Source organism: Manis javanica, chromosome 1 (genome assembly GCF_040802235.1).
Source record: "Manis javanica isolate MJ-LG chromosome 1, MJ_LKY, whole genome shotgun sequence".
In the NCBI taxonomy this organism is placed as follows: domain Eukaryota; kingdom Metazoa; phylum Chordata; class Mammalia; order Pholidota; family Manidae; genus Manis; species Manis javanica.
In genome coordinates this window covers 161,830,278-161,856,549 of record NC_133156.1, presented here as the reverse complement: position 1 = coordinate 161,856,549, position 26,272 = coordinate 161,830,278, and the positions used below count along the sequence as shown (strand labels likewise).

Genomic DNA, 26,272 nt, shown 5'->3' with positions numbered 1-26,272 from the left:
TGAGCAATAAAACAACTAAAATTGGGTTATTCTCTGAGACAGGAGATACTTTTATTTTTCCATTTTTCTGATGTATACATTTCCTGGTGAAGGTACTTGCTGTAATTAATCCTTGTTCCTTTCTATTATGCAACAAAACCATTTTGGAATTCCAGCAACGTATGTTAATGGTCCTAGGAAAATTTGAGGATCTTTTGTAAACACATGGCAGCCACTCATGAACTGGTTGGAGGCTGATAGGCAACATGTTATCTCAGCAGTGTCTAATTTAAGAGTGGATGGGGTTAAAGCAGACTATATGGGACTTTTAATACAATAAAATATCTGAGCAATTTACTCTCCTGGATATATATAACACACTACAGGAATCTTCTGTATTAAATTCTTGAGTGTTCTGAATGTTGTAGAGACGTTTAAAAACTGTTTCCAGATTGATAGGTTGTATGATTGGAAAAAGAGCCCCGACTCTGATGTGGCTGCTACTTTAAAGAAGCAGAAGAAGAATACAAAAGATGAATTTGAGGAGCGAGCAAAGGCTATTATTGTGGAATTTGCACAGCAGGTAAGAAGCTTCTCCTTCTTTACGAAAAGCCTACATCATAGAATAGATTTTTCTTTATTATTTTTATAACAAAGCCAGCATTTCCCTTAACACTGATTCTGTTCCCTTATTAATGACAGTATTTTCATTCTTTTTTCTCTTCTCCTTTTAAACCAGAAAGCTGATATTTCAAAGATCTTTATTTGTAGTCTGAATGTTTCAATTTTAAAGACCTATTTGACTTGGAAAGAAACAACTTTTCTGTAATATAGTTATTAGCACCTGCAGGATGTACATGATCTTTTCCTGAGTGTTTTTGAGGAGTTTCAGAATGATTAGCCATTGGCTCATCCAGCTTCTAGTCAGTCATTTCTGTTCTCAGTACCTCCTTCCAAGGTTGGCCTTGGCAATGATTGTCCTGGTTAATGTCCTAGGGTTTGAATGCAGCCTTGTTCTATGAGAACAAAGATCCCCGCACTTTTGTGTCCTTGGTACCTACCTCTGCACATACTGGTGATGGCATGGGAAGTCTGATCTACCTTCTTGTTGAGTTAACTCAGACCATGTTGAGCAAGAGACTTGCACACTGTGAAGAGCTGAGAGCACAGGTGATGGAGGTAATGGCGAACAGTGAGTTCCTGGATGTTAACTACCTTAGTTTAATCAGTGTGGTGTGTTTTGTATATTTCACCCCCCATTGCAATGATGTCTTTTAGGTTAAGGCTCTTCCAGGAATGGGCACCACTATCGATGTGATATTGATCAATGGGCGTTTGAAGGAAGGAGATACAATTATTGTTCCTGGAGTGGAAGGGCCCATTGTAACTCAGATTCGAGGCCTCCTGTTACCTCCTCCTATGAAGGAATTACGAGTGAAGGTAAGCCAAGGTGGGGCGTGTTGGCACATGGGGACTTGGACAATGTTTAGAAGTTCTGCTGAGGTCATTTGTGTACTTGGAGAGCTGCTTGGCTTAATATACTACAGACACCCTCACTTCTCGTTTTATTTGGGATGTCTTCATATAGGAGGGGACCATCCATCAGAGTGAAGGTGTTTGAAAGTTCTTTACCAGCTAAGCTTTTCATAAAAAGTAAAGTACGTTGTTTTGGTTCTGCACTGCTAACTAGTTTTTTACTAACATTTTTATTGTGAAATAAAACATTCAACATTCATACAGAAAAGTACACAGAATTTTAACAAATTTTTAGGAAGCAAACTACCAGGTCAAGAATCAGAACATTGCTGATACCCCAGAAGCCTTTTATAAGCCTCTTCCTGATCTTTGCTCCCTCTGCTCCCTGAAAGTTAACTGTGCTTCCATTTTGTGGTAGTAGCTAATATCCTTACTTTTTCTTTGGTGTAGTACCTGGGAGAGCACCACTACAAAATATACGTGGATTTTATATGAACGGAGCCATGCTCTGTGTGTTCCTTGGTATCTGGCTTCTTTCAGTAACAGAGAATTTTAATCACCCGTTGCTGCCTATGGCTGTGCTCATTTCTGTTGTGGAGTGTGCCATTGCACAAGTACACCAGGGTCTGTGCCCTCTGGCTAATGGGAAATGTAGGCCGTCTCCTTTTGTTCCCACTGACAAAAGGTTTGCGTTCAAACCCTGTGCCTGTGAACACTCGTATTACCTCCTGGTGTAGTTGTGCACGTTTCTCCAGGGTATTCACGTCAGAGTGAATTGAGGAGTCATTACTGAAGTTTAGCTTCAGCTTTATGAGATGAGGCCACACTGCTGTCCACAGGGAATGTAACAAGTTATACTTTTAATTGCAGTATTTTAATTTTAGAGTTTTCATTATTTCACTTCTTCATCAGCTCTTTGATGCAGTCAGATTTAGATTTTTCCCATGTGGTAGGTACAAAGCTCTTTATTGTCTCAGCTTGCGAGTGCCTGATTGAAATGTGTGTGGTCATCATTTTCTGTGTGTTAGCCATTTAAATTCCCTCCCTGTGAAATGCCCACTGTCCCTGGCATGGTCTGTCTTTGGGCGGATATGTAGGTGTTGTGTGTGGTCAGGATACTCGTCTCATGGCTTGTATTTGCTAGAGCAGCTTCTCCTGCTCTATGACTTGTCTTTTACTTTTTCTGTGGTATCATGAGGAACAGAAATACTTAATTTTAATGTGAATTTATCAGTCTTTTGTGTCCATTGCTTTTTGTGTCTAGTTTAAGAAAACTTCTCTACCCCAGAGTCAGAAAAATACTCTCTCTTACATCAAGTCCTTCTGCTAACCACATTTCAAATAAATGTGGTAATAAATGTTTTGATCTACATAGAACCAGTATGAAAAACATAAAGAAGTAGAAGCAGCTCAGGGGGTAAAAATCCTTGGAAAAGACCTCGAGAAAACATTGGCTGGTTTACCCCTCCTGGTGGCTTATAAAGAAGATGAGATCCCAGTTCTTAAAGTAAGTTATTTTAATTATTTTTTCCTCCAGAGCAATTTGACTTCTGCTGTGTCAATAGGACACATGCTAGGAATGGTGAATAAAAATGGGTATCGTTGTTTTTGTGAAGCCATATCTGGTTGTCCTTGTAACAAGTATTTGTGCTTTTAAAATACTGTTTGTACAACCATATGGATTGGCATAAATAATATTTATATACACTAGAATTCTAAAATACAGAATTAATCAGAAGCCAGAAGTCGTTTGATATCCCCAGTCATTTTGAAACCTGTCTGCCTACTTGTAAGAGCAGATGGCCTGCATGAGGCCAGAATAGTTTGACAAAAGCAAACTTTGAGGCACAGCTTATTTACTCCTTTCAAAGAGAGGAGATGCTGTTTACAGTACACAGCTGGCTGGTGTGTGGGGATCACAATTATTATTTAGGCAGCCTCAGGCCACCAGCATCAGGGAATCGGCCACCAGAAGGCCAGTGAGAGCAAAGCAGGCCAACCCCAAGTATGGCTTGGACGTGTGCATCTTTGATGGTGAACATGGCTGTTTTATTTATTTCTGGTCAAATCTCTTCATTTCCAGAGGCACAATGGCAGTGGAAGGGGCTGCTGAGATGAAGGCATTTCAGAGTTAAGATAAAGTAGACTGTTTGGGCTTTTGAGTATTTGATAACGTAATACGTTTATGTAGTACTTTTAACTTTAAAAAGATTCTGACTTAAAATTTCATTCTACTCAGTCCCCTACTTTATGTGCCAGTTGGCCTTGAGCTTAAATATATTTCACCATTCGTCAGTCTCAGACAGAGACTAAATGGGTGCAGTTTGGATATGGGCCCCCGTCTCCTGCTCCATCCCAGCACAGGGCCTGCAGCGTCTTGCTCTTCTATGCCTCAGTGTCCTAGTTTCAGATGAATAGTTACTCAGAAAGAGAAATGGTATAATTTTAGGCAGCTGGTGATAGATGTATTTACAACCTTGCCAAATCTAATTTCTATTTAAGGATGAATTGATCCATGAATTAAAGCAGACACTAAATGCTATCAAACTAGAAGAAAAGGGAGTCTATGTGCAGGCATCTACACTGGGGTCTTTGGAAGCACTGCTTGAATTCCTGAAAACGTCAGAAGTGCCCGTAAGTAGTGGTGCCCAACTTCCCAAGTCAGTGGCAGCCACGGTTTGTGGTGCTGTTTCTGGTTCCTGACATAGGCAGTTAAACTTGGAAACTCCCTTTTTACAGTATGCAGGAATCAACATTGGGCCAGTCCATAAAAAAGATGTTATGAAGGCTTCGGTGATGCTGGAACATGATCCTCAGTGAGTAGTTTCTCTTCTGCTGTGAAGGCTTTTGTAGTACCTACTTGCTTTCTTCAGCTTGTCCTGTTGTTCACTGAATGATCTGTAATGTGTTTTAACCTTTCAGGTATGCAGTAATTTTGGCCTTTGATGTGAGAATCGAACGGGATGCACAAGAAATGGCTGATAGTTTAGGAGTTAGGATTTTTAGTGCAGAAATTATTTATCATCTATTTGATGCCTTTACAAAATATAGACAAGACTACAAGAAACAGAAACAAGAAGAATTTAAGTAAGTTGGTTTTACACTTTGGATCTTGGTAATGAAGTCAGTTAATTGAGGATTAGCAAGTATGGGTTTCCCTGCTCTCTGCTAGTAGAGCATTCCCATGAAAACATCCAGTAAGCTGAAATGGTATAAAGCAAAGAAGCAGTTACCATTAATTTATGTGGGAATTTTTTTTAGTATTCCAACACAAAAAATAACCTCTTTCAGGCTTTTTCTGACACCTTAGGACACATCTTGCTAACAGATGCACAAAATAGAGATGAGGCACAGGTGCTCCCACACATGCTCAAAGCTTTTATGACACAATGCTGAAGTGCTGGTATAGTTCCTGGGGAAGGAGCTCAGCGGGGCCCCTCTGGCTACTTGGGGTGGATGCTGCCTCTATGGGATCACTGCAGAACAAACACAGGACATTGTTTTCACTCTATTTTCTTAAAAGCAAAAATCTTCTTCTAATTCCTTTGTTAGTAAAAGCAGGTGCTAACTTTTTAAAAGTGAATTGGCCTAATGCAAATTTCCAAAAAGTGGGGGCTAACTGTGCCAGAAAGGTGTGTAGACAGCAGAAACATGACATTTACTCATCTACCAGAGGCTGTATCTGAAGTGGTATGTTATAAACCACAAATGCTGCACACCTGAGACATTCCATCAGTGTGTGAACAAAGCCTGTTTCTTTTTAAATTTTCATCTTGGCAGACCTAGGCCTCAGTATAGGGTGAAGAGTTATATTTGGGGACTTTATCTTGCCGGAGTTCTTATTTGGGATATACTGTATGGAATGGAAGTAACAAAATGAGGGTCTGGAAAATTAGGAAATGAAATGAGGGGAGACATTCCATGGGAGAAAAGCTCATCCCTCCTGCAGACATCAGAGGACCCAGTGTGGGCAGCATAGCCACAAGAGCATGGAAGGCCACAGTCCCAACTCGGTCCCCTCCTCCCAAGCTCACAGAGACGAGCAGTGGATGCATGCAAAGTGGGGAGAAGTGCTGAGTAGCAAAAGCGAACAGGGAAGGGCCTGGCTGAGGAGCAGAGCTGTGATCAGCTCATCCCTGTGGGTCTCATCCAGGTAGAGCTCTGAAGGGGGCGAGGTGAGTCAACATGTGCAGTGTCCAGGCAGAAGGCCAGCACCTAAGGCAGTGATAGAAGAGGTCAGAGCAGCTGGCATTGCTCATCTTGGGAGGCCATGGGAAAGACTTCAGGAGCCAGTGAGGTCTTGCAGGAGGCTCAAGCCAGACAATGGTGGCCCAGAGCAGAGTGACTATGGAGAGTGATGGTATAATCTGGGGTACATTTAAAAAGTAGGATTGACTGCTAGGTATAAGGATTTCAACTGGGACATGGCTTGCTTTAGATAGTAGCTTTCTGGATCCACTGGTTTGGAAACAGCATAGAGAAAGGATATTGTTTGATGCTTATGTGGCTCCCAAAATAGACTACGCACATGCCCTATGACATGCCTGACGGAAGGACCCTTCAAGGTTCTAAGCTCCATTTGTAAGGGTGGCTGGCACTCAGCCTTGTAGTCTGGGCACAAAATGCAGCTGTTTTAGCAAGATTGGGAAGCTACAGAATGGTATGGGGGGAGGGAAGGGGGTGCAGAGAGAATGGAGCAGCAGACAGGAGCCCTGGGCCCATGCTTTCTGGGGCAGCATCCACCTCTTCCTGCTGCTCTCCAGGGCTGCAGCAGAACATTAAGAAGCCTTACTGGGTTAGTAAGGTTAACCTGTGTAATAAGGTTAATAACCTGTATTTGGGTTTTTCTTTGATTTTGTAAGCTTAGAAATTTTTTTTTCCCTTTTAGGCATATAGCAGTATTTCCCTGCAAGATGAAAATCCTCCCTCAATATATTTTCAATTCTCGGGACCCAATAGTGATGGGAGTGACTGTGGAAGCAGGTCAGGTGAAACAAGGGACACCCATGTGTGTCCCTAGCAAAAATGTAAGTTCTGGTTGTATTTTAAAGACATGTGTCAGAGTGATGACAGAAACACCACTCAAGTAGAGCTCATCACCTTCTGTAATTGATACTTCAGTGTCCTTAGTCCAGAGTGACTCTGCAGCACCTGATAGTGGCGTGGCGCTTCACGTAAAGTTGTAGGGTACTTCAAATTGTTGTTGTTTTAAAAGAAATTGTGAAGTTTCAGGCTTAGGGAAAAGTTTAAAGGTTAGAATAACAAACACCCATATTCCTTTCCTCCAGGTGAGCGTCATACCTGAGAAAAGTCACTGTAATTTAGTAATGTCCTGTAACTTAGTCCCACTCACATTTCACCAGTTGTCCCAAACGTGTAATAATTCCACCTGCTGACCTGGCCCAGGACCTCTTCAAAAGGTGCACTGCATTTGGTTATCACGTGCTTTAGTCTCAGTCAGGGGCAGTCCCCGTTCTTTTTCAAGAGTCCAGACCAGTTGCTTCACAAATTGTTTCTCAACTTGTATCTGCCTACTTGTTTCCCCACAAGCAGACACATGTTACAACTACTGGAAGGGAAGCTGCATGCTCACTGCCCCCACGTAGCAGCACTGCTCAGATTGTCAGGGGTGCTGATGGGGTTACAGGGGAGATGCCTGTTCCCGCCTGTAATTTGGAAATACTCCCTGTGGACTTGGAGGCTCTGGGAATGTCGTTTCTCCAGCACCTTTCTCCCCAGTGGTTTTAGTAACCATCAGCAATCCTTGCCCAAGTCAATTACATAAATGCTTGCAGAATTGTCATTTTCTTCCCCCCATGCTTCCCTCCTCTAACCTTTTAGTATTTCATGCATTTGGTTAGCTTTTTGAAAACCTTTGGTATGATTCATTACTAATATTTCCGGCACCCACATTACGTAGTCTGATCAGTGTGGTCCTACCGAAGCTGGGGTAGTAGTCCTTGGAGTTTTTCCCCTTTCTGGTGCAGCAAGATGCTCCAGCCTCATCTAGTACATTCCTGCTCCCCACCTGGTTCCTTCTGTGGAAAATGGTGCTTAGAAGTTACCTGAGCACCGTGACTTGTTGCTTCTATACCCATTTCAGTGGATGGAGCTGGGGCATTGATTTGCAGTCATTTCCTGCATGGCCTTGGCCAAATCAAACTCCTCATTTTTCACTTACTCACCTGCATCTCTTCTCAAGGCAGACAGCAGAATGGGGTTTAAAAATGTTTCCCCCTAAACTCGAGATCAGGAGATGAAGTCACTCACAACTAACACCCTCAGAATGAAATGGGAAATTCTAAGCATGGCCCACAGGGCCCCCACTGATGTGCTCCTGAGTCGGGTTGCCACTGTCTGACTACATTTCTTCCTCACCCCACTAGCTACTCCATGCTCATTCCTGATTCCGAACTTTTGTGCCCGCTATTCCCTCTTTATGGGGCCTGTTATACAGAAAACTAGAGTGGACTGACCAAGCACTAAAGTTGCCCACAGCACATGGATGATCTTTTGTCCTTTCCACCGTCTTGTGAAGGACAGAGGGAGTGTGATGGTGTCCTCCCTTGGGGACCCTAAGTGCCATAAGATGGTCTAGCTTTGGCCCCCTCTCCAGTAGTTCTCCAGCCGTCCAGTGTGGCACCTGTGGCTGGCACTGCTCTACTTACACTGTGGTTTCTGTTTTTGTTTCAGTTTGTAGACATTGGAATAGTAACAAGTATTGAAATAAACCATAAACAAGTGGATGTTGCAAAAAAAGGACAAGAAGTCTGTGTTAAAATAGAACCTATCCCCGGTGAATCTCCCAAAATGTATGGAAGACATTTTGAAGCGACAGACATTCTTGTCAGTAAGGTAAGTGTCCCTGTGAGAGTGGCCTGTCCAAGAAAGCGGGGTCAGCTTTCTGGTTACCTTTTCTCACTAGCTCTGGGGGCTGAACTTTTAAGAATCTGACAGGATTGGACTTTTCCCTAATTGAGGAAAGTGCCTCCTTAGGCCTTCTGCCTAACTCACCGAACACAGTGCCAGGGCTCTCCTCTCACTGGCAGGCAGGCAGGCAGGGCCTCAGCCTTCCCGGTGATGAGCAGCATGGGGTGGCAGTCTGGGGCCAGCGCTTTCCTTTGGCACTTGTTACGTTTGTTTACCCTGTTTGTGCCTTGGCCGTTGCAGATCAGCCGGCAGTCCATCGACGCCCTCAAAGACTGGTTCCGAGATGACATGCAGAAGAGTGACTGGCAGCTTATTGTGGAGCTGAAGAAAGTATTTGAAATCATCTAATTTTTCCACACGGAGCAGGAATTGGAATAAGTGCATTGTTACATTGTAATATCACCAAGAAAACAAGACAAAAAAATGGAATGGCTATATCTGGACACTGATGAACTTGAGTATGGAAGGAAAAAAATAGGTGTATAAAATGTTTTCCATGAGAAACCAAGAAACTTACACTGGTTTGACAGTGGTCGATTACATGTCCCCACAGTTCCAACGTGCCTGCTCACTCTTTCCTAACCCTTCTCTACTGGCTGCTGTTTTAAAGTTTGCCCTTCCCCAAAACTCAGATTTTTATTACTGATCTAAAGCTCTTTGAATTTTATACTGATTAAATCAGTACTGCAGTATTTGACTAACCAAAAGCTTCTGCAGATTTTGTGATTCTTGGGACTTTTTTGATGTAAGAAATACTTTATGCATATCCTTCCCACATTGATTTTTCCAGCATTCTTCTGCCATCTGCCCTTAGGAATTTTTTAAAATAGAAAGTTAAGCATTCTGTTTCTTTCATCTGCTTGTGAACCATGGTGTAAAGCACAGCTGGCTGCTATTTACTGCTTGTGTAGCGCCCACTGTGATCAGCACAATTCTGAACTACCAATAAAGAAATAGACCTTCACCAGTAAGCCTGCTAGGCTCCCACGGGTAGTGCAGCTTCTCCCCCAAGCCATCATCCTGGGTGTAGCTTGTTCTTTTAAGGACTATTTTAGTGACTCTCACACCTGGTGTACTACTAACACATTTTAACATTGGGACTTTTCATACGCCTATAATCTTGATCTGTTTTTGCCTAGAAAATTGTCATGCATACATCTCATCTGATGAGACAATCAGTAGGGAATTATCTGGAGTGTAGTGCTTTTTTCTAACTCATTACAGAGGCAGCCTAAGGATTTTATTCATATTATTAGTAATCTTACTGTACTAGTTTGGATTTTCTTGAAAAATGTGGAAGTGGGTCCACATGAGGAACTTTCCCCAGTGTAAGAACTCCACTGGTGTGAGATCTGACTGCATCTGTATAAGCAGTGTTGAAGTCAATGTGGGATGTTTGAAGAAAATGTTCCCAAGTAGCCACTGGCATAGAATTACAAACTCTATTTTTCAAGTGTTACAGCATAACAGAGCATAGAAAAATAATTTGAAAATCTGTACCATTCGTCATTCTTGCAGTCGCTCAAGGGCCAGGAGAGGCAAGGACACCACCTGTAACCCTTCTGTGGGACATCATTTTCCCAGGAAAAACAATCTTCAGTGTGCATGTGCTAATTCAAACTGTAAACTCCTCCACTTGGAAGAAGTAAAGAAGATATTCTTAACATACTCCTGTGTTCGTGCTTGGGGGACAGGATAAGATGGCACAGAAGGCTTACCCTTGCTTGGAACAAGCAGGACCCCAGTCTGGGACCGCTCAGGAAGTGCAAAGCTAGCATGGGCTTTAACAGTCTGGCCTGGAGATTTTTCAGCCTTTAAGTATAATGAACAGGTCAGGCTTTGCTTCCTAAAGGATTCACAAAAAGGAGCCTGTACAAAATATACATACAGTTCTTTATTAAACAACTGTAAACACTTCACTGTAAAAATCCATAAAACTTTATAAACAAACATTTTGTAAATAGAATCTATACTACAGTAAAAGAATTAACACAGTTATTTACATGCAATACTGACAAATTTGGCACTTATTGAAAAGAAATGTACAAAACGCTTGCTTAAAAAGAAATTCAAACTTATAAAAAAACTCAGAGCAGTACGATCATGCACTTTGCAAATACCTCACAAGCACTTATGGCACAGCTAGGGGAGAGCCAGGCTCCCTGGTGATATTTATGTGACTTTTAACGTGCTTCCATAAGTTTGTTGTAAAACCACCTGAACATTGTCGAGAATAAAGTCAAATGCCATATTCCAAACTGATTCTACCGACTGCTGCATCAACCTGAAGGTGGGGAGAGAAGAAACATCATCAGGAAAGACCGATTCCTTCTTCAAGGATCAGTTTAGCACATATTCAGGGCTTAAGAGTTTTAACATTTCATGAAAATTTAAAGTAATTTTATCAAAAAAAAACCCAAAACAGAACATTCGAGTACTTACTAAGGTTTTAAACTATATAAACTTCAAGGAGAATGATCTTGTTTTGACCCTATTTACTAGTACCCAGTCAGTGTTAACGGAGTTTCTACCTCAGGGATTCAAATTAAAAGGCATCCCTTTTTCATTAACCCTAGACAGTAAATGCAGTTAACACCACTGACAAAGTGTAAAACTTAGCACCTCATCTCCCTCAGCCAGTGACATGCCATTTTTCCATTTTGATAAAAATACTGGATATTTACCTTTTCATGTATTTTATAACTAGGTCCAGTTTCTCCAAATCTTTTTCTTCAATTAGATCAGTACAGTATTTCACGACCTGCAGAATGTCTTCTTCCATTGGATCTAGAGGGGAACAACCTTAAATGAGGACCAACCTGTCTTTTGAAAGGTCAAGGTGAGCTGTAGGGGTGAAGGAAAGCTGTATTTCTGCAACCATACCACACTGACTCGGAGCTATAAATAGGGGGGTACAGTGGGGAACCATTCAAAGCCAGCCCTGGAGTTGAGAAGGTTAGGAGGTGGCTGGTTTACAAGCTTAATTAGATTTTTAAAAAATGAGTTCCATCTATATAGTTGAGTCTGTTTATGTTCTGAAATTACATGTCAGTCTGAACAGAGCCAGCCAAGCCAACCTGAAATGGTAGTGATCCATTCTTTGAGCAAGGTCTTCACGTCACTGAATTCCACAGCTCCTGCCAGGTTTGGAGCTGGGGGTCTAACACTGCCAGATGGGTCGGGCTGCAGACCAGAAAGGCCTAGCACTCCTGAAGTTGAAGCAGAGCATTCTCCCTGTTAAAACGTATCATAAAAAGTGCTGTATTTACATAACTACTGAGTATATTAAGATTTAAGGTCAAAGTTTAAAAATTAAAAAGTATTACCAGAGGTTTCTCAGAAGCAGGACCTTCATGTTTGAGAAACCCATCAATTAATTTCTGGGGACTCCCAGAGGCCCCTGGCAAACTTTTTGCAGGACTATTAAGCTGCTTGTTTTTCAAAGGACTCTGAATCTTTTTTGGGGAACTGATGGGATGTCTTTTCTTGTTTCTTCTCTTCTTTTCTTTCACTGTTGTTGGTTTTAGCTGAAGTAATGGGTTCTTTGGCACTAGAAGAGGAGGGACATAATCCTCAACAAAACATGTCTGTACAACAACACGGGTTCTCTCTCCTCCCAAACAATCCCTGTGCACACACACAACCCCACCATGCAAGGCAGCAGTGACGACACTGGAGGAGCAGGCTCTGCGGTTCTTAGTACCTGCTCTGCCACTCAAGTGACTGTGACCTTTCTAAAAACACTGCTTATCTCTAGTGTGGTGCTTGTAAGGATTAAATTCAATGGGTAAGTACCTAAGATAACAGCTGAGTGGGCACTATTCTGTTTTTAGAGTAAATGTGGTATTTGTGTTGCATGTTCAGAAACCTTTTGTTTTAAACTTACTCCTGTGATGTGTCAATTTTAAAGGACAAGTGGCTTGACAAGAATTCAGACTTCTTTAAGTGAAGAATGGTGTTTTTAAGTCAAGAAGGTTAAACTGAAATCTGAACGTAAGGAGTTCTTCCCATGCCCAGCAGCTCAGAGCCCAGCCAGTCTACATGACAGTTTACCACACGTGACAGTCTCATCCTTCTCCTCTCCCGGACTTACCCAACGTACTGGCTGGCTGCTGCTGCAGACTGGGGTTCTCTCCCTGCCTCTGTCGTTGATCATATGCTGCTTTCAGCTCCTTCTGAAGCTCAGACGGAAGGGCAGCAAACACCTCAGGGTCCACCTAGTGGCAAAGAGAAGGTCCAAACCAGAGCGGGTTTTCAAATAATATCAGAGGAGTATGAATTCTTAATAGATCCTCAGTATCAAAGCTCATTAAAAGCCTCACAAGGTTTTAGGGTGAGAACAAGGAATAAAATTTGGGGAGTAAATTGAATTTAAAAACACCAAACTACAAAACTACCAGGCAAGGAGAACTAGTAGAAAGGAGAAGCAAAGGACAAAAAAATAGGCTCATATATAATGTCTCAATGTTCCTGGTCTGTTGTTAGGGATGCCCACCCTGTGACCTGAGTGTGGCCTCTCTGGCCTGTGAAATAGATAAGTATGTTTCCTACTTTCTTCTGGGTGGAAGCTTTTAACACCCACGTCCTCTCAGACCCCACCTAGGGGCAGGGGCCAATTCCTACAGTCTATGGCCGGCAGATGGTGTGAGAGGAACCAGTCCCTCCTGCAGGGGTCACGGTGTCAGCCACTGAGAGCTTAGGGTGCAGAGGGAAACGGCACTGAGCTGTGCCCTGAGCTGGGGTAGGAGGGGTGAGAACAGTGAAACGGAGTAGGTCCCTATATTTAACTCACCTGTGAAAATGCTGGAAGGGCTATTACATTAATTCCTGTGTCACTATTAGATTCTTGAGGTTCTGGTATTTGTAACAAAACTGTCCCAACTGGTTGTGGCAAAATTCCTGTATTACAGCCATTTGCTGGTTCGTTCTTTCTGCTGCCATGTGGCTCCTCTTGCTGAAAAGCACAGACTTGCTCTACTTGTTCCCGGAGATCAGGTGGAAGTGCTTCCAGAACAGACTGATCGAGCTATAAAGTACCATACATATGAGTTTGAAGTTAGTGTCCTCAGTGGTGATGAGCTTGGAGAGCTAATGGAACACTCTAATTCCTATTTGGGTATCCTGGACAATGAACACAGGTGCAGATAACCAGACTAGGAAAGCCACCCCCCAAACCAGCACATTTCTGGAATGTCTTGGCCTTTTGCCATTGCTGCCTGAGCAGTGATGTGATTGATGTCTGGTGATCTGTCCACGACTGGCCAGTACCACAGGAGCAGGGAGTCCACATCCACTCACTGAATCTCCTGCAATAGGAGCAGACAGATGGACAGATAGGGAGAGCCTTTGCAAGCCTGACTCTCAGACCCCATCTGGGGGCAGCCAGTTCCCAAGGCAGGTGCCACATTTCTGTGATGGGCTACCAGTCCTGGGTCAGGAGTTTACCGTTCAGACAGGAGACTGTCCAAAAATAAACACAATTCTAGTCTGAGAGTAGACAAGCTGCAAAAAAGGCATTCTAGAAGCTAACTTTCCTCCAGCCTACCTAACCAGAATGCTCTGCCCATCCACATACATCGCTTTGGAAACATGGAGTCCCATGAGCTGGGTAGCCAATCTTGCCACCAATCCGAGGCAACTGTTCTTGGGTAATACACAGGCAACCAGGAGCCAAAGCCAGCATATCACAAATACCCCTTTTTCCCTGGTCTCTCATCTCAGCTGGCATGTACATCTTCAGCTCCTTCCCAATATGGCTTAGGTGCAGCACACCACACTGCAGCCACACCAGTGGGGTCAATAGCTTATGTTAGAAAGTCTATGCAGTCTACAGAGAAGACTGAAATGCTGCAAGAACCACTTCTGACCTGATGCCCAGCAAAGACTGAGCTGTCAAATGGCACAGGGCCTTGTGACTGCCCCTGCTCCAAAAGGTGAGGTGGCTGCTGACAAGAGGCAGCTCATTAAACTGGCCTTCATGTTTTACAACTTGCAAGAGTTGCAAATCTTTGCCAAAGTACGATCTTTCAGCTAACCTGATCATTTCTCATTTGGAATTCAGGAACAGCACAATCCTAACAAGTAGCCCTTTCTCCCTTTCTTGGCTACACTGGTCATTAAAACACTCTTACTGCAAACTACTTTTGCACTTACTATAAGAATATACCTGGGAAGGTGATGGGACCTCTATACTCAGGTTAAGTCTTGATTTTAAACTTATGGGAGAATGCAGACCATTCCATTTCCCTGAAGACTCGGCTTTGCTAGTAACAGGGTTGATACTTGATGTCAGGTGTGTAGAAAAAGATGGCAAGAAAGTGCAAGTTCTAGAGGCAGAAGATATTTCCAGATCCATAGCAGCTAGAAATACTGGAAGTATAGAAAATACATTAAATAGCTTCTTTAGATTATGTGGGAAGGAGATACTTTGAACTTTTGAAAATACAGCAAGTTTTATTACTGAGTTATTGTAATTCAGAATGACATTTTTTTCTTAAAAAGAGACACACACAACCGTCCATACCAGACAACCTTTAAATTAACTTAGCCTTCCTAAGGATGTGAACATGCTGACACAAGAGCCACGCTGATAACCACTGACCTTCCTTGTGCTCCTCTTCTGTAGATTTCTTAGCTTTTTGAACTTGGAAGAGGTCAAGGACAGAGTGTGACCCACCAGGAAAGTGGCTCGACTGAGGGTTTGGATTAGTAGGGACCAACTGATTTACATGAATCCCAACCTAGAACCAGAATAAAAAATATGTTTCTATGAAAACTAAAGTGGAATATAAATTCAGCTAAGCAAAATTTTTGGCTAATTGAACTATTTTCTATATCTTTTAGTATAAAAGATTAAATGAAAGTATTAAAACAGTCTTCTATATTGATTTCAGAAACGACTACACTCATGAGCAGTTCTGTTCACCTCAGTCTTTGCAGTATTTTACCGCAATCTCTTTAAAATCAGAAAATCTAAAGAAGTGCAATTCTGTATGCCACTGAAGTTCTAGCCAGCTAAGTTTTTAAAATAAGACTTTAAAAATATTTATTAAATAGAGGGCAGTTTACTTGGAACCATATTTCATCATTTTTCTTTTTATAAATAAGGAAGTACTTTTCAGTCTATGGCCATACCACCCTGAATGTGCCTGATCTCATCTGATCTCGGAAGCTAAGCAGGGTCGGGCCTGGTTAGTACTTGGATGGGAGGAAGTACTTTTCAAATAAACAGTGGTGTGGGGGGCAGTGATGTTCTGATGACCCCCGCACCCCCAACACCACACAGCCTTATAACAACAGTATTTCAGGGAGACGCTTTAACTGTGCTTGGCTTAGTAACTTTTTAATCCTTCCACAAGACCCACACCAAGCCAACAACTACCCTTTCTCCTCCATGTGTGTGCACACAAGCCAACCTATAAAAGTTCACCTTTAAGAAAGTGAAGGTTTTTGATTTTGATGCCCTCAACCTATCTGTTCCAGAGGCATCTTTATGCGCCTGTGATAAACTCTCTCTTCTAGATCATCATCCATCAGAATAAATTTCTGATTATATAGGACCTTAAAGGTACAAGAATTATTTGCAGATTCATGGTCCTCACAGTCCTATCTACTAGGGGAATGAGAGCAGGAAGCAAGATAGTGGGTGTGAAAGATCAGTCCTTGGCTAATTAAGAGAAGGTGCTAGAAAAGTTCAAGATACAATATTACTCCAGGCAGAAAACAAAACTCTCAGAACAAATTTGCTTGAAAAGGAGGGAGAGCAGGTGGGTGACAAAGTCAAGAATTTTCAGTTTCTATTTCTGTATTACATCAAAGGAGCCAAAACCCCGCATATAAGCCACATGCCTCTCCCCACTGACCATTCTGTCAAGCCTCAAATGAGAACATTTCAGAAAGTCAGAATTTTAAAACATTATATACTTACCCCTCTCATGTCCGATATGTTTAGTTTCATCATATGAAACATGTTTAGTGTGGCCTTTCCAATTATTTTTGCACTATCTGTTGCCTGGTCAAGAGTTACGCTCCTGTAGGTGATAGAATCAACTTTTTAAAGGAACAAAAGTTACATTCCATATGTATTTACTAGTACCTCGGCAGCATGGAACTGTTAAAGAGTTATGGAAAAGTCAAAATTACAAATAGTTTATATACTTAATTATTAAATATAATCTTTAAAAATGAACAAGAAGGTTTCCTTCAAAGAAGCCAGTAAGAACAAATTAATTATACTGGCAGCAATGTAAGAAAATCATGTACAACACTGAGATTTTAAGATCTAATGGAGACCAGGTCCGTTAAAAATAAATTTTTTTTAAGATATATTTTAGTTAAAGCAGACAAAAAGAGGGACACTTATGTTGCAACTTGAACAAGAAGTGCAGTGTTCTAGATCCCAAGAGAAGCTGTAGCTCCAAGAGTATGCTGATGTGTGGAAGATAGATCCCCTGTATTCTGGTTCTTAACTCTATTTCCATTCATTATGTTTGAAGGAAAGCCATGGAATGATTTCAACATGTGAATATGTTCATCACAATTCTACTTTGTCTCAGAGGCTCTCTAAATGGATATAGGAGTGTATGGACAGCTATGACAAAGTAAACACAATGGTGCGCTAACATCCAGGGAGACTAAAATATACAATTCTTAGATCTTTTAAGATCTCTTGCCACATCGCTAATCATCAGAAAAATACAAATTAAAATGACAATGAGATATCACCTCACACCAGTAAGGATTGCCACCATCCAAAAAACAAACAACAAATGTTGGCGAGGTTGTGGAGAACGAGGAACCCTCCTACACTGCTGGTGGGAATGTAAATTAGTTCAACCATTGTGGAAAGCAGTGTGGAGGTTCCTCAAAAAACTAAGAATAGAAATACATTTTGACCCAGGAATTCCACTCCTAGGAATTTACCCTAAGAATGCAGGAGCCCAGTCTCAAAAGGACATATGCACCCCTATGTTTATCACAGCACTATTTACAATAGCCAAGAAATGGAAGCAACCTAAGTGTCCGTCAGTAGATGAATGAATGGATAAAGAAGAAGTGGTATATATACACAATGGAATACTATTCAGCCATAAGAAGAAAACAAGTCCTACCATTTGCAACAACATGGATGGAGCTAGAGGATATTATGCTCAGTGAAATAAGCCAGGCGGAAAAAGACAAGTATCAAATGATTTCACTCATCTGTGGAGTATAAGAACAAAGAAAAAAACTGAAGTAACAAAACAGCAGCAGGCTCACAGAACCCAAGAATGGACTAACAGTTACCAAAGGGAAAGGGACTGGGGAGGATGGGTGGGAAGGAAGGGATAAGGGGGGGGAAAGGGGCATTACGATGAGCACACATAATGTAGGAGGCGGGGCATGGGGAGGGCTGTACAGCAGAGAAGACGAGTAGTGACTCTATAGCATCTTACTATGCTGATGGACAATGACTGTAATGGGGTATGTGGGGGGACTTGGTGATGGGGGGAGTCTAGTAAACATAATGTTCCTCATGTAATTATAGATTAATGATACCAAAATAAAAAATCAGTGTTACAACTTAAAAAAAAAAAAGAACTCTTGATGGAGGACTAGAGAATCTACCATCATTATTAGGTGCCAAAAACTAAATTTCAATACTATTAAGAATACTATGTATTCATCTATAAATATGCCTGTTTCTTTAAGGAAGTCAATTACAAAGTATTTTCAGCGATGTGTTACCTGATAATTAAGTTACATTTATTTTACACAAATGCAGAGTAACTTAAAGGCAAGATTTTTACTGCATCATGGTGGTTTAAACACATGTTTATTCATTTCTAAAACATGACTAAACTTGACTTGAAATTGTTTTTTTTTTGAGAGGGCATCTCTCATATTTATTGATCAAATGGTTGTTAACAACAATAAAATTCTGTATGGGGGGGTCAATGCTCAATGCACAATCATTAATCCATCTCAAGCCTAGTTCTTGTCAGTCTCCAATCTTCTGAAGCATAACGAACAAGTTCTTACATAGTGAACGAATTCTTACATAATGAACAGTACAAGGGCTTTCATCACAGAAACTTTCGGTTCTGATCACACATTGTGAACTATAAACAATCAGGTCAAATATGAATATTCGTTTGATTTTTATACTTGATTTATATGTGGATCCCACATTTCTCCCTTTATTATTATTTTTATTTTTAATAAACTGCTGAAGTGGTAGATAGATGCAAGATAAAGGTAGAAAACATAGTTTAGTGTTGTAAGAGAGCAGTTGTAGATGATCAGGTGTGTGCCTGTATTGAAATGGTTTTTGAAAGGTATAAACTCTTAAAAGACAGAAATGGGAGAGACAGAGTAGAGGAAAAATGTTAACTATTTGAAAGCAAATTGGTAAACAGTAAATTACCAAATGCCAGCTAAATAAATGCGTAAAACAAGGCACCAACCTAATGCCAATTTATGCTACAGAACCTCTTGAAAAGCCCAGCAACTGGAGGTGTTGGCGATCTAGAAAAGGTGGGGAGAGAACGGGGCCGAGAACTGGCACTTGGAGTGATGCACAGATCACCGCCCCCCTTTGCGGAGACTCGCCCACACAGAGGAGCTATGGATACCAACCACAGCTGAGGGGGAGAGATGCACATCACCCCAAAGGAGCCTCCACTCTCCACCCAGACCCCTCTCCCTCCTGAGTGACCGGAACACCAGCTGCACCTGAAATCTCACCCATCCCTCGGGGGGAGAAGGGTCGGCTTCCCTGTGGGGAAGCTGACAGACTCAACAGAGACAACTGCAGGTACTGCCAACTGGTTCTGCTACCTGAAGGCCAACCCCCTCCAGCCAGACATTTTCCACTAAGAATCCAGAGGTTTCCAACAACATTTTAGCAGTTCACATGTGAACAGAGGGCTCAGACAGATACCTGAAGAAAACCGCTAATATAAAAGCAACCAAAATGGAAAAAAAGGAACTTGGAGAAACAGACTGACATAGGGACTAAAGAATACTTAAGAGGTCAGAGAGAATACTGTATCAGTGACACAAGAGATATTATACTCAAATGTCTGAGAACAAAAAAATCTCAGAAATTTAAAATATACTACAAAAATTTTAATACAAGTACCTGGCAAGAAAAACAAACAATAAAATTCCAGAACACCTGAGATTAGGAGATCCTGAAAGTTCCGGACACAGAACAGAACTCCTATAAGGGACAGGCAATCAGAGGAACAGTGTCCTTCCCAAGGGCAATCCTGAAAAAAGGAAGACTATGGAGCCTGCACATTTCTCAGGAAACATGATTTCTTAGCTGTAACCTTTAAGTCAGCAAAATTACTAAGTGTGACAGGCAGGTTCAAAAAACTTCTCAATAAGATACAAGAAGACCAGGGATCCAAGCAGAGGAGGATCCACCATAGATCAGAGAAGGAGCATCTCATGACTACCAGGCAGGTCCTCAAATACACTGACCCAGGCTGGAGCAGCAAGCTGGCTGGCCCCAGGAGACAGATCTCCCAGAAAGATCAACTCAGTCGACTGCTGACGTATTGAAACATACTGGAAGGGAGTCTGGATCCCAACTCAGTGGCAAATTCACAAAAAAAGCAAACGAAACAAGATGTTCACGTACGTAATCCCAGGTAACTAATCAGGAAAGGGAACGTGATCATAGTGGACCATGTGGGTCAGCTGCACACAGCCTGTGTGTGGTCACAGTAACATGACAACAGGTGTGACCGAACCAAAACTCATGACTTTACTGGGGCAAAGGAAATATGCAAATAAGGAAATAACAAGAGGCAATGGAAGAGAAAGAACAAATCCTCTTCTACAGTAGAAGTCTGTAAACATTTGCAAGACTGAAATAAGCCAGAAATAGCAGTTTAAGTATCTATCTAGAAATATGGATAGAAACACCAGAAGAAACCACTCAAAGTTGAATGGTGCTCAGAGCTGGGAGAAGTATTCAAAGAGATTGAAAGCATTGTAGCTCACCTTTTCAATTACATATATTACTTTGATAAAATACATATATACATAATCCAAATTTAAAGCACACACATAAGAAAGTCAAGGGTGAGGTGGGGGGGGATATGCTTTTCCCAAAAGGAAAACTATTTAAAGAAAAATTTTCTTAAGTGATAATCAAGACACAGATCTTAATCTACACGCGGCTCTTAGAAATTCAACTTAAAATTTGTCATTTCTATACAGAATATAATGTATAAGAGTTATGTGAGCTGCATGACTGTCTGTAGTTTTTGACTAAGACCAATTACACCTGAGTCATGGAACGTGGAGTACCACTTCTTAGTTTACGCAACCAAACATTACTTCAGTTAGATTACAGCAGGGGCCCACACATTTTTTTCTCAAAAGGCTAGACAGTAAATAGCTTGTGCATTGGGGTCTCCTTCACATATTCTCCATATTGTACAAGCTCATATATAGAAACTATTCGAAGCACACAAATCACATAAAACAGGACACAGGCTGGGTATTGCCCACAGAATGTAGTTTGTCAACCCCTGAATTAGAGGAAACATAGGATCAGTATTATATCTCATAATCCCTCACCTAAAGCATTTCTTGTGCAGTTATACTACCTCCAAAACACTAGGTTTGGCTTATGGTTTACAATCTATATCTTGATGTTTATAAAATTACACTTGCTTCAATTACCCTGTGTTCTTTTTGTATTATCATGTCTCATTTAGTTAATGTTTTAAGGGTACAGCAAAATGTATACATTACCAGCAATGCACAGCAGACTTTGAAATGTCCTGGGTTTACTAAACAGAATCTTTCTCTTGTTAGAGATAAACAATGAAATATTTGTGGATGAAATGGTATGTATGACACCTGAGTTCTGCTTCAGAATCACTGGGGGGAAGAATAGGAAGAAAACTGCTAGAGTGCTAACAGCAACTGTTGCTGAAATCACATGATGGGCCCAGATCAAGAAGTTCACAGCTGAATTTTATCAAACACTTAAAGAAGAGTGAATACCCATCCTTCTTAAAGTATTCCAAGAAGTAGAAGAGGAGGGAAAACTTCCAAACTCATTCTATGAGGCCAACACTGCTCTAAGACCAAAACCAGACAAAGACACCACAAAAAAAGATTACAGACCAATATCCCTGATGAACATAGATGCAAAAATCCTCAACAAAATATTAGGAAACCAAATTCAAAGTACATCAAAAATATCATCCATCATAATCCCTTACCCATTATCACACACATAAGAACTCCAAGGGGGGAGTGGGGGGAATATTCTTTTCCCAAAAGGAAACCTATTTTAAGAAAAATTTTCCTAAGTGATAATCAAGACACAGATCTTAATCTACACGTGGCCCTTAGAAATTCAACTTAAAATTTCTCATTTCTATTACAAAATATAATGTATTGGAGTCTGTGAGCTGCATGATTGCCATATAGGATTTATTCCAGGGATGCAAAGATGGTACAATATTTGTAAATCAATCAATATCATATACCACATTAACAAAAAGGATAAAAACCACATGATCATCTCAATAGATGCTGAAAAAGCATCTGACAAAATTTAACATCCATTCATGATAAAAACTCTTTAACAAAATAGGTATAGAGGGTATATACCTCAACATAATTGGCCATATATGACAAACCCACAGCCAACATCATACTTAACAGCTTAAAACTGAAAGCTTTTCCATAAGACTGGGAACAAGACATGGATCCAGATGCCCACTCTCACCACTTTTATTCAACATAGTACTGGAGGTCCTAGCCATGACAATCAGACAACACCAAGGGATAAAAGGCATCCAAAAGGGAAGGAAGAAGTTAAACTCAACTATTTGCAGATGACATGGTATTTACACACAGAAAACCCTAAAGACTTCACCAAAAAACTACTAGAATAACTGAATTCAGCAAAGTTGCAGGACACAAAATTAATACATGGAAATCTGTTGCATTCCTGCATACCAGCAACGACTAGGAGAAAAAGTAATCAGGAAAATAATTCCATTTACAATTGCATCAAAAGAATAAAATACTTAGGAATAAACCTATCCAAGGGGGTGAAAGACCTATACCCCGAAAACTCTGAGACTCATGAGAGAAATTAAAGACACCAATAAATGGAAGTCTATCCCATCATCATGGATAGGAAGAATTAACATTGTCAAAATGGCCATCCTGCACAAAGCAATTTACAGATTCAATGCAATCCTTATCAAAATACTAACAGCATTCTTCAATGAGCTAGAATAATTTTAAAAATGCATATGGAACCACTAAAGGCCCTAAACAGCCAAATCAATCCTGAGAAAGAAGAACAAAGCAGTGGGGGGTGGGGGGATTATGCTCCCTGACTTCAAACTCTACTACAAAGCCACAGTAATGAAAACAGTATCATACTGGCATAAGAACAGACCCACAGATCAATGGACAGAATAGAGGACCCAGATATAAACCCACACATATATGGTCAAGTAATATACGATAAAGGAGCCATGGATATACAATGGGGAGAAGACAGCCTCTTCAATAACTGATGTTGGGAAAACTGAACAACTACATGTAAGAGAATGAAACTGGTAACTCTACACAAAAGTTAACTCAAAATGGATCAAAGACCTGAATGTAAGTCATGAAACCATAAAACTCTTAGAAGAAAACATAGGCAAAACTCTCTTGAATATAAAAATGAACAACTTCTTCATGAACATATCTCCCCGGGCAAGGGAAACAAAAGCAAAAATGAACAAGTGGGACTATATCAAGCTGAACAGCTTCTGTACAGCAAAGGACACCATCAGTAAAACAAAAAGACATCCTACAGTATGGGAGAATATATTCATAAATGACATATCCGATAACGGGTTGACATCCAAAATATACAAAGAGCTCATGTACCTCAACAAACAAAAAGCAAATAAGCCAATTAAAAAATGGGCAGAGGATCTGAACAGACACTTCTCCAAAGATGAAATTCAGATGACCAACAGGCACATGAAAAGATGCTCCATATCACTAATCATCAGAGAAATGCAAATTAAAACCACAATGAATATCACCTCACACTAGTTAGGATGGCCACCTTCCAAAAGACAAACAACAACAAATGTTGGTGAGGATGTGGAGAAAGGGGAACCCTCCTACACTGCTGGTGGGAACGTAAATTAGTTCAACCATTGTGGAAAGCAACATGGAGGTTCCTCAAAAAACTAAAAATAGAAATATGTTTTGACCCAGGAATTCCACTCCTAGGAATTTACCCTAAGAATGCAGGAGCCCCATTTCAAAAAGACATATGCACTCCTATATTTATCACAACACTATTTACGATAGCCAAGACATGGAAGCAACCTAAGTGTTCATCAGTAGATGAATGGATAAAGAAGAGGTGGTACATATACACAATGGAATATTATTTGGCCATAAGAAGAAGACAAATCCTACCATTTGCAACAACATGGATGGAGCGAGAGGGTATTATGCTCAGTGAAATAAACCAGGTGGAGAAAGACAAGTACCAAATGATTTCACTCATCTGTGGAGTATAAGACCAAAGCAAAAACTGAAGGAACAAAACAGCAGCAGAATCACAGAATCCAAGAATGGACTAACAGTTACCAAAGGGAAAGGGACTGGGGAGGACGGGAGGGAAAGGGAGGGATAAGGGAGAAAACAGGGCATTACGATTAGCACACATAATGCGGGGAAGGGGCACAGGGAAGGCAGTATAGCACCGAGAAGACAACAAGTGACTCTATAGCATCTTACTACACTGATGGACAGTGACTGTAATGGGGTATGTGGGGGGGACTTAATAATGGGGGGAATCTTGTAACCACAATGTTGCTCATATTAATGATACCAAAATAAAAAAAAAGATCCCTGATTTGAAAAGATATATGTACCCCTATGTTTATCACTGCACTATTTTGCAATAGCCATGATATGGAAGCAACCTAAGCATCCATCAGTAGATGAATGGATAAAGAAGATGTAGGAGACATATATGCAAAGAAATATTATATAGCCATAAAAAAAAAGAAACCCTGCCATTTGCAACCACATGGGTGTGTCTAGAGGGTATTATGCTCAGTGAAATAAGCCAAGCAGAGAAAGACAGACACCAAATGATTTCACTTATTTGTGGAATATAAAAACAAAGCAAAACAGAAGGAACAAAATAGCAGTAGACTCACGGACACCAAAAAGGGACTAGCGGTTACCAAGGGGGAGGGATTACTGAGGGTGGCAGAGGGGGAAGGGGATTAAGAAGCACAATAATTCACAATCACAATATAAGTTGGTCACAGGGACAGTATTACAGCACAGAGAATACAGTTAATGATTCTGTCATATTGACAGATAGTAATGCACTAGAGGGGGTGAGGATTTAATCATATGGGTAAATACTGAACCACTGTGCTGTACATTTGAAACCAACATAAGATTGTATATCAACAATACTTTAATTAAAAAAGAAAATATCTTTTAAGTTTCATTGGGACTGCACTAAAATGACAAATTTAATAAAAATTTGCATTTTTTTGCTCCTCAAAAAAAAAATCGGGTGATGGAAACATGGGGGTATATTTGTTTAAATTTCATAATAAAACTTTAAGTTTAGGGCAAAAATAGAACAAATACCAAGAAGGGCAATCAGGTATGGGCTTATAAAAAAGCTGAATGAATATTATCCTTGAATTGAAGGGATAAAGTACAATGACTCCCTTTTTTTTTTCTTTAGTGTTTTACGTAGATACGTGGAGTATCTGGATTTTCCAAAAAAGGATTCAATGAAAGCTGATTTTTTTTAAGATTCGATAGAACAAGCCCTTGGGTACTGCTGAACGCACGGAAGCACACAATGCCAAGCGCTGGAAGGCATTTTAAATGCATGCATGGCAAGAGGAACTAGCACCCGCTCTCCTCCCAGAGGAAAATCAGTTTTTGGATGATCCTTCCCATGTATCTTGAACAAGTAAGAGTTCTAGGTTACAGACCAGAAAAGGTACTATAAACTGAATCTGATTTTCACATAAAAACCAGGTTTCATAAGATTATATTGCTGAGTAAGGGCCTAATAACTTATTATAGAAATGACCTCTAATGTTTACATTTAGCTACCATTTGAAACACAGATATATCAAAATGTTTATTACAAACGGTAAATCTAACAGCTCATGATTACTAACTGCATACAAATATACTCTATAAATTCTGTTTAATGTGTAATTTATTATTCCTCTTTTCCTGGTAAATGAATGCATCAGTAATAGAGCTGGCAGTTTCCTGTGTGTGGGAACAGCCCTCTCATTTCTCTCAGCATTGTAATTGTAATGTGAACTTAAGGTAAGTGGTTTGGCATGAGCTAACCCTTAAACTGTATTTTAGCATTCCCTATATGTGGCTTTCAAGGTCAAAAGTCTCAAAACTTGGACTGACAGAATACAGTGGACTGTGTAGTATAAAATGGCAAAATTAGGTTTCATATTGGTCACAAAAATCTTCCATGAAGTTTTGTATTAATGGCCCTCAGAAAAAAAAAGTTTTTAATGCTTTCTACCAGTCCTCAGAAACTACAATAACTACTCTTTGCACAAACAAAATTTCACCTCCATAAATGGTCTGTCTCATTCAAATCAGTTTTTTGAATTATTGTATTGAAATTTCACCACAGAACCCCTTCAGCAAGCCCACAACTATCTCCATGGCTGCAAGTCTGACCCTTTCCCTTTTCTTTCTGTCGGGCACTATAGTTAACAGCCTGAAGACCCCAAGGGCAGGTGCTGAAGGTCAGGAACACACAGCTGGGCTGACCTACTGCTACAAGATCACCTGACGGGCTGAACCTGAGCACATTAACATAATTCACATGTGC

At 40.7% G+C, this 26,272-nt stretch overlaps 2 protein-coding genes across 10 annotated transcripts in view; one reads left to right on the top strand and one right to left on the bottom strand.

Moving 5' to 3' along the window:
- Nucleotides 1-9,349, top strand: part of EIF5B (eukaryotic translation initiation factor 5B) — a 91,233-nt gene extending 81,884 nt beyond the window's left edge. The window contains exons 15-24 of the mRNA XM_073239835.1: nucleotides 431-562; nucleotides 976-1,158; nucleotides 1,258-1,419; nucleotides 2,831-2,962; nucleotides 3,958-4,089; nucleotides 4,195-4,271; nucleotides 4,378-4,542; nucleotides 6,344-6,482; nucleotides 8,149-8,310; nucleotides 8,626-9,349. Of these exons, the coding sequence (XP_073095936.1) occupies nucleotides 431-562; nucleotides 976-1,158; nucleotides 1,258-1,419; nucleotides 2,831-2,962; nucleotides 3,958-4,089; nucleotides 4,195-4,271; nucleotides 4,378-4,542; nucleotides 6,344-6,482; nucleotides 8,149-8,310; nucleotides 8,626-8,733 (1,392 nt within the window). The 3' untranslated portion in view covers nucleotides 8,734-9,349. The remainder of the gene's footprint in view (nucleotides 1-430; nucleotides 563-975; nucleotides 1,159-1,257; nucleotides 1,420-2,830; nucleotides 2,963-3,957; nucleotides 4,090-4,194; nucleotides 4,272-4,377; nucleotides 4,543-6,343; nucleotides 6,483-8,148; nucleotides 8,311-8,625) is intronic.
- A 917-nt stretch (nucleotides 9,350-10,266) lies between these two features.
- Nucleotides 10,267-26,272, bottom strand: part of REV1 (REV1 DNA directed polymerase) — a 120,859-nt gene continuing 104,853 nt past the window's right edge. For all 9 annotated transcript variants that reach the window (XM_073239813.1, XM_073239809.1, XM_073239790.1 and 6 more), the window contains 9 exons: nucleotides 16,313-16,415; nucleotides 14,987-15,125; nucleotides 14,552-14,754; nucleotides 13,178-13,411; nucleotides 12,479-12,602; nucleotides 11,712-11,935; nucleotides 11,463-11,619; nucleotides 11,070-11,172; nucleotides 10,267-10,669 (listed from right to left, as the gene is read on the bottom strand). In XM_073239813.1, the coding sequence (XP_073095914.1) occupies nucleotides 10,558-10,669; nucleotides 11,070-11,172; nucleotides 11,463-11,619; nucleotides 11,712-11,935; nucleotides 12,479-12,602; nucleotides 13,178-13,411; nucleotides 14,552-14,754; nucleotides 14,987-15,125; nucleotides 16,313-16,415 (1,399 nt within the window). In that variant the 3' untranslated portion in view covers nucleotides 10,267-10,557. The remainder of the gene's footprint in view (nucleotides 10,670-11,069; nucleotides 11,173-11,462; nucleotides 11,620-11,711; nucleotides 11,936-12,478; nucleotides 12,603-13,177; nucleotides 13,412-14,551; nucleotides 14,755-14,986; nucleotides 15,126-16,312; nucleotides 16,416-26,272) is intronic.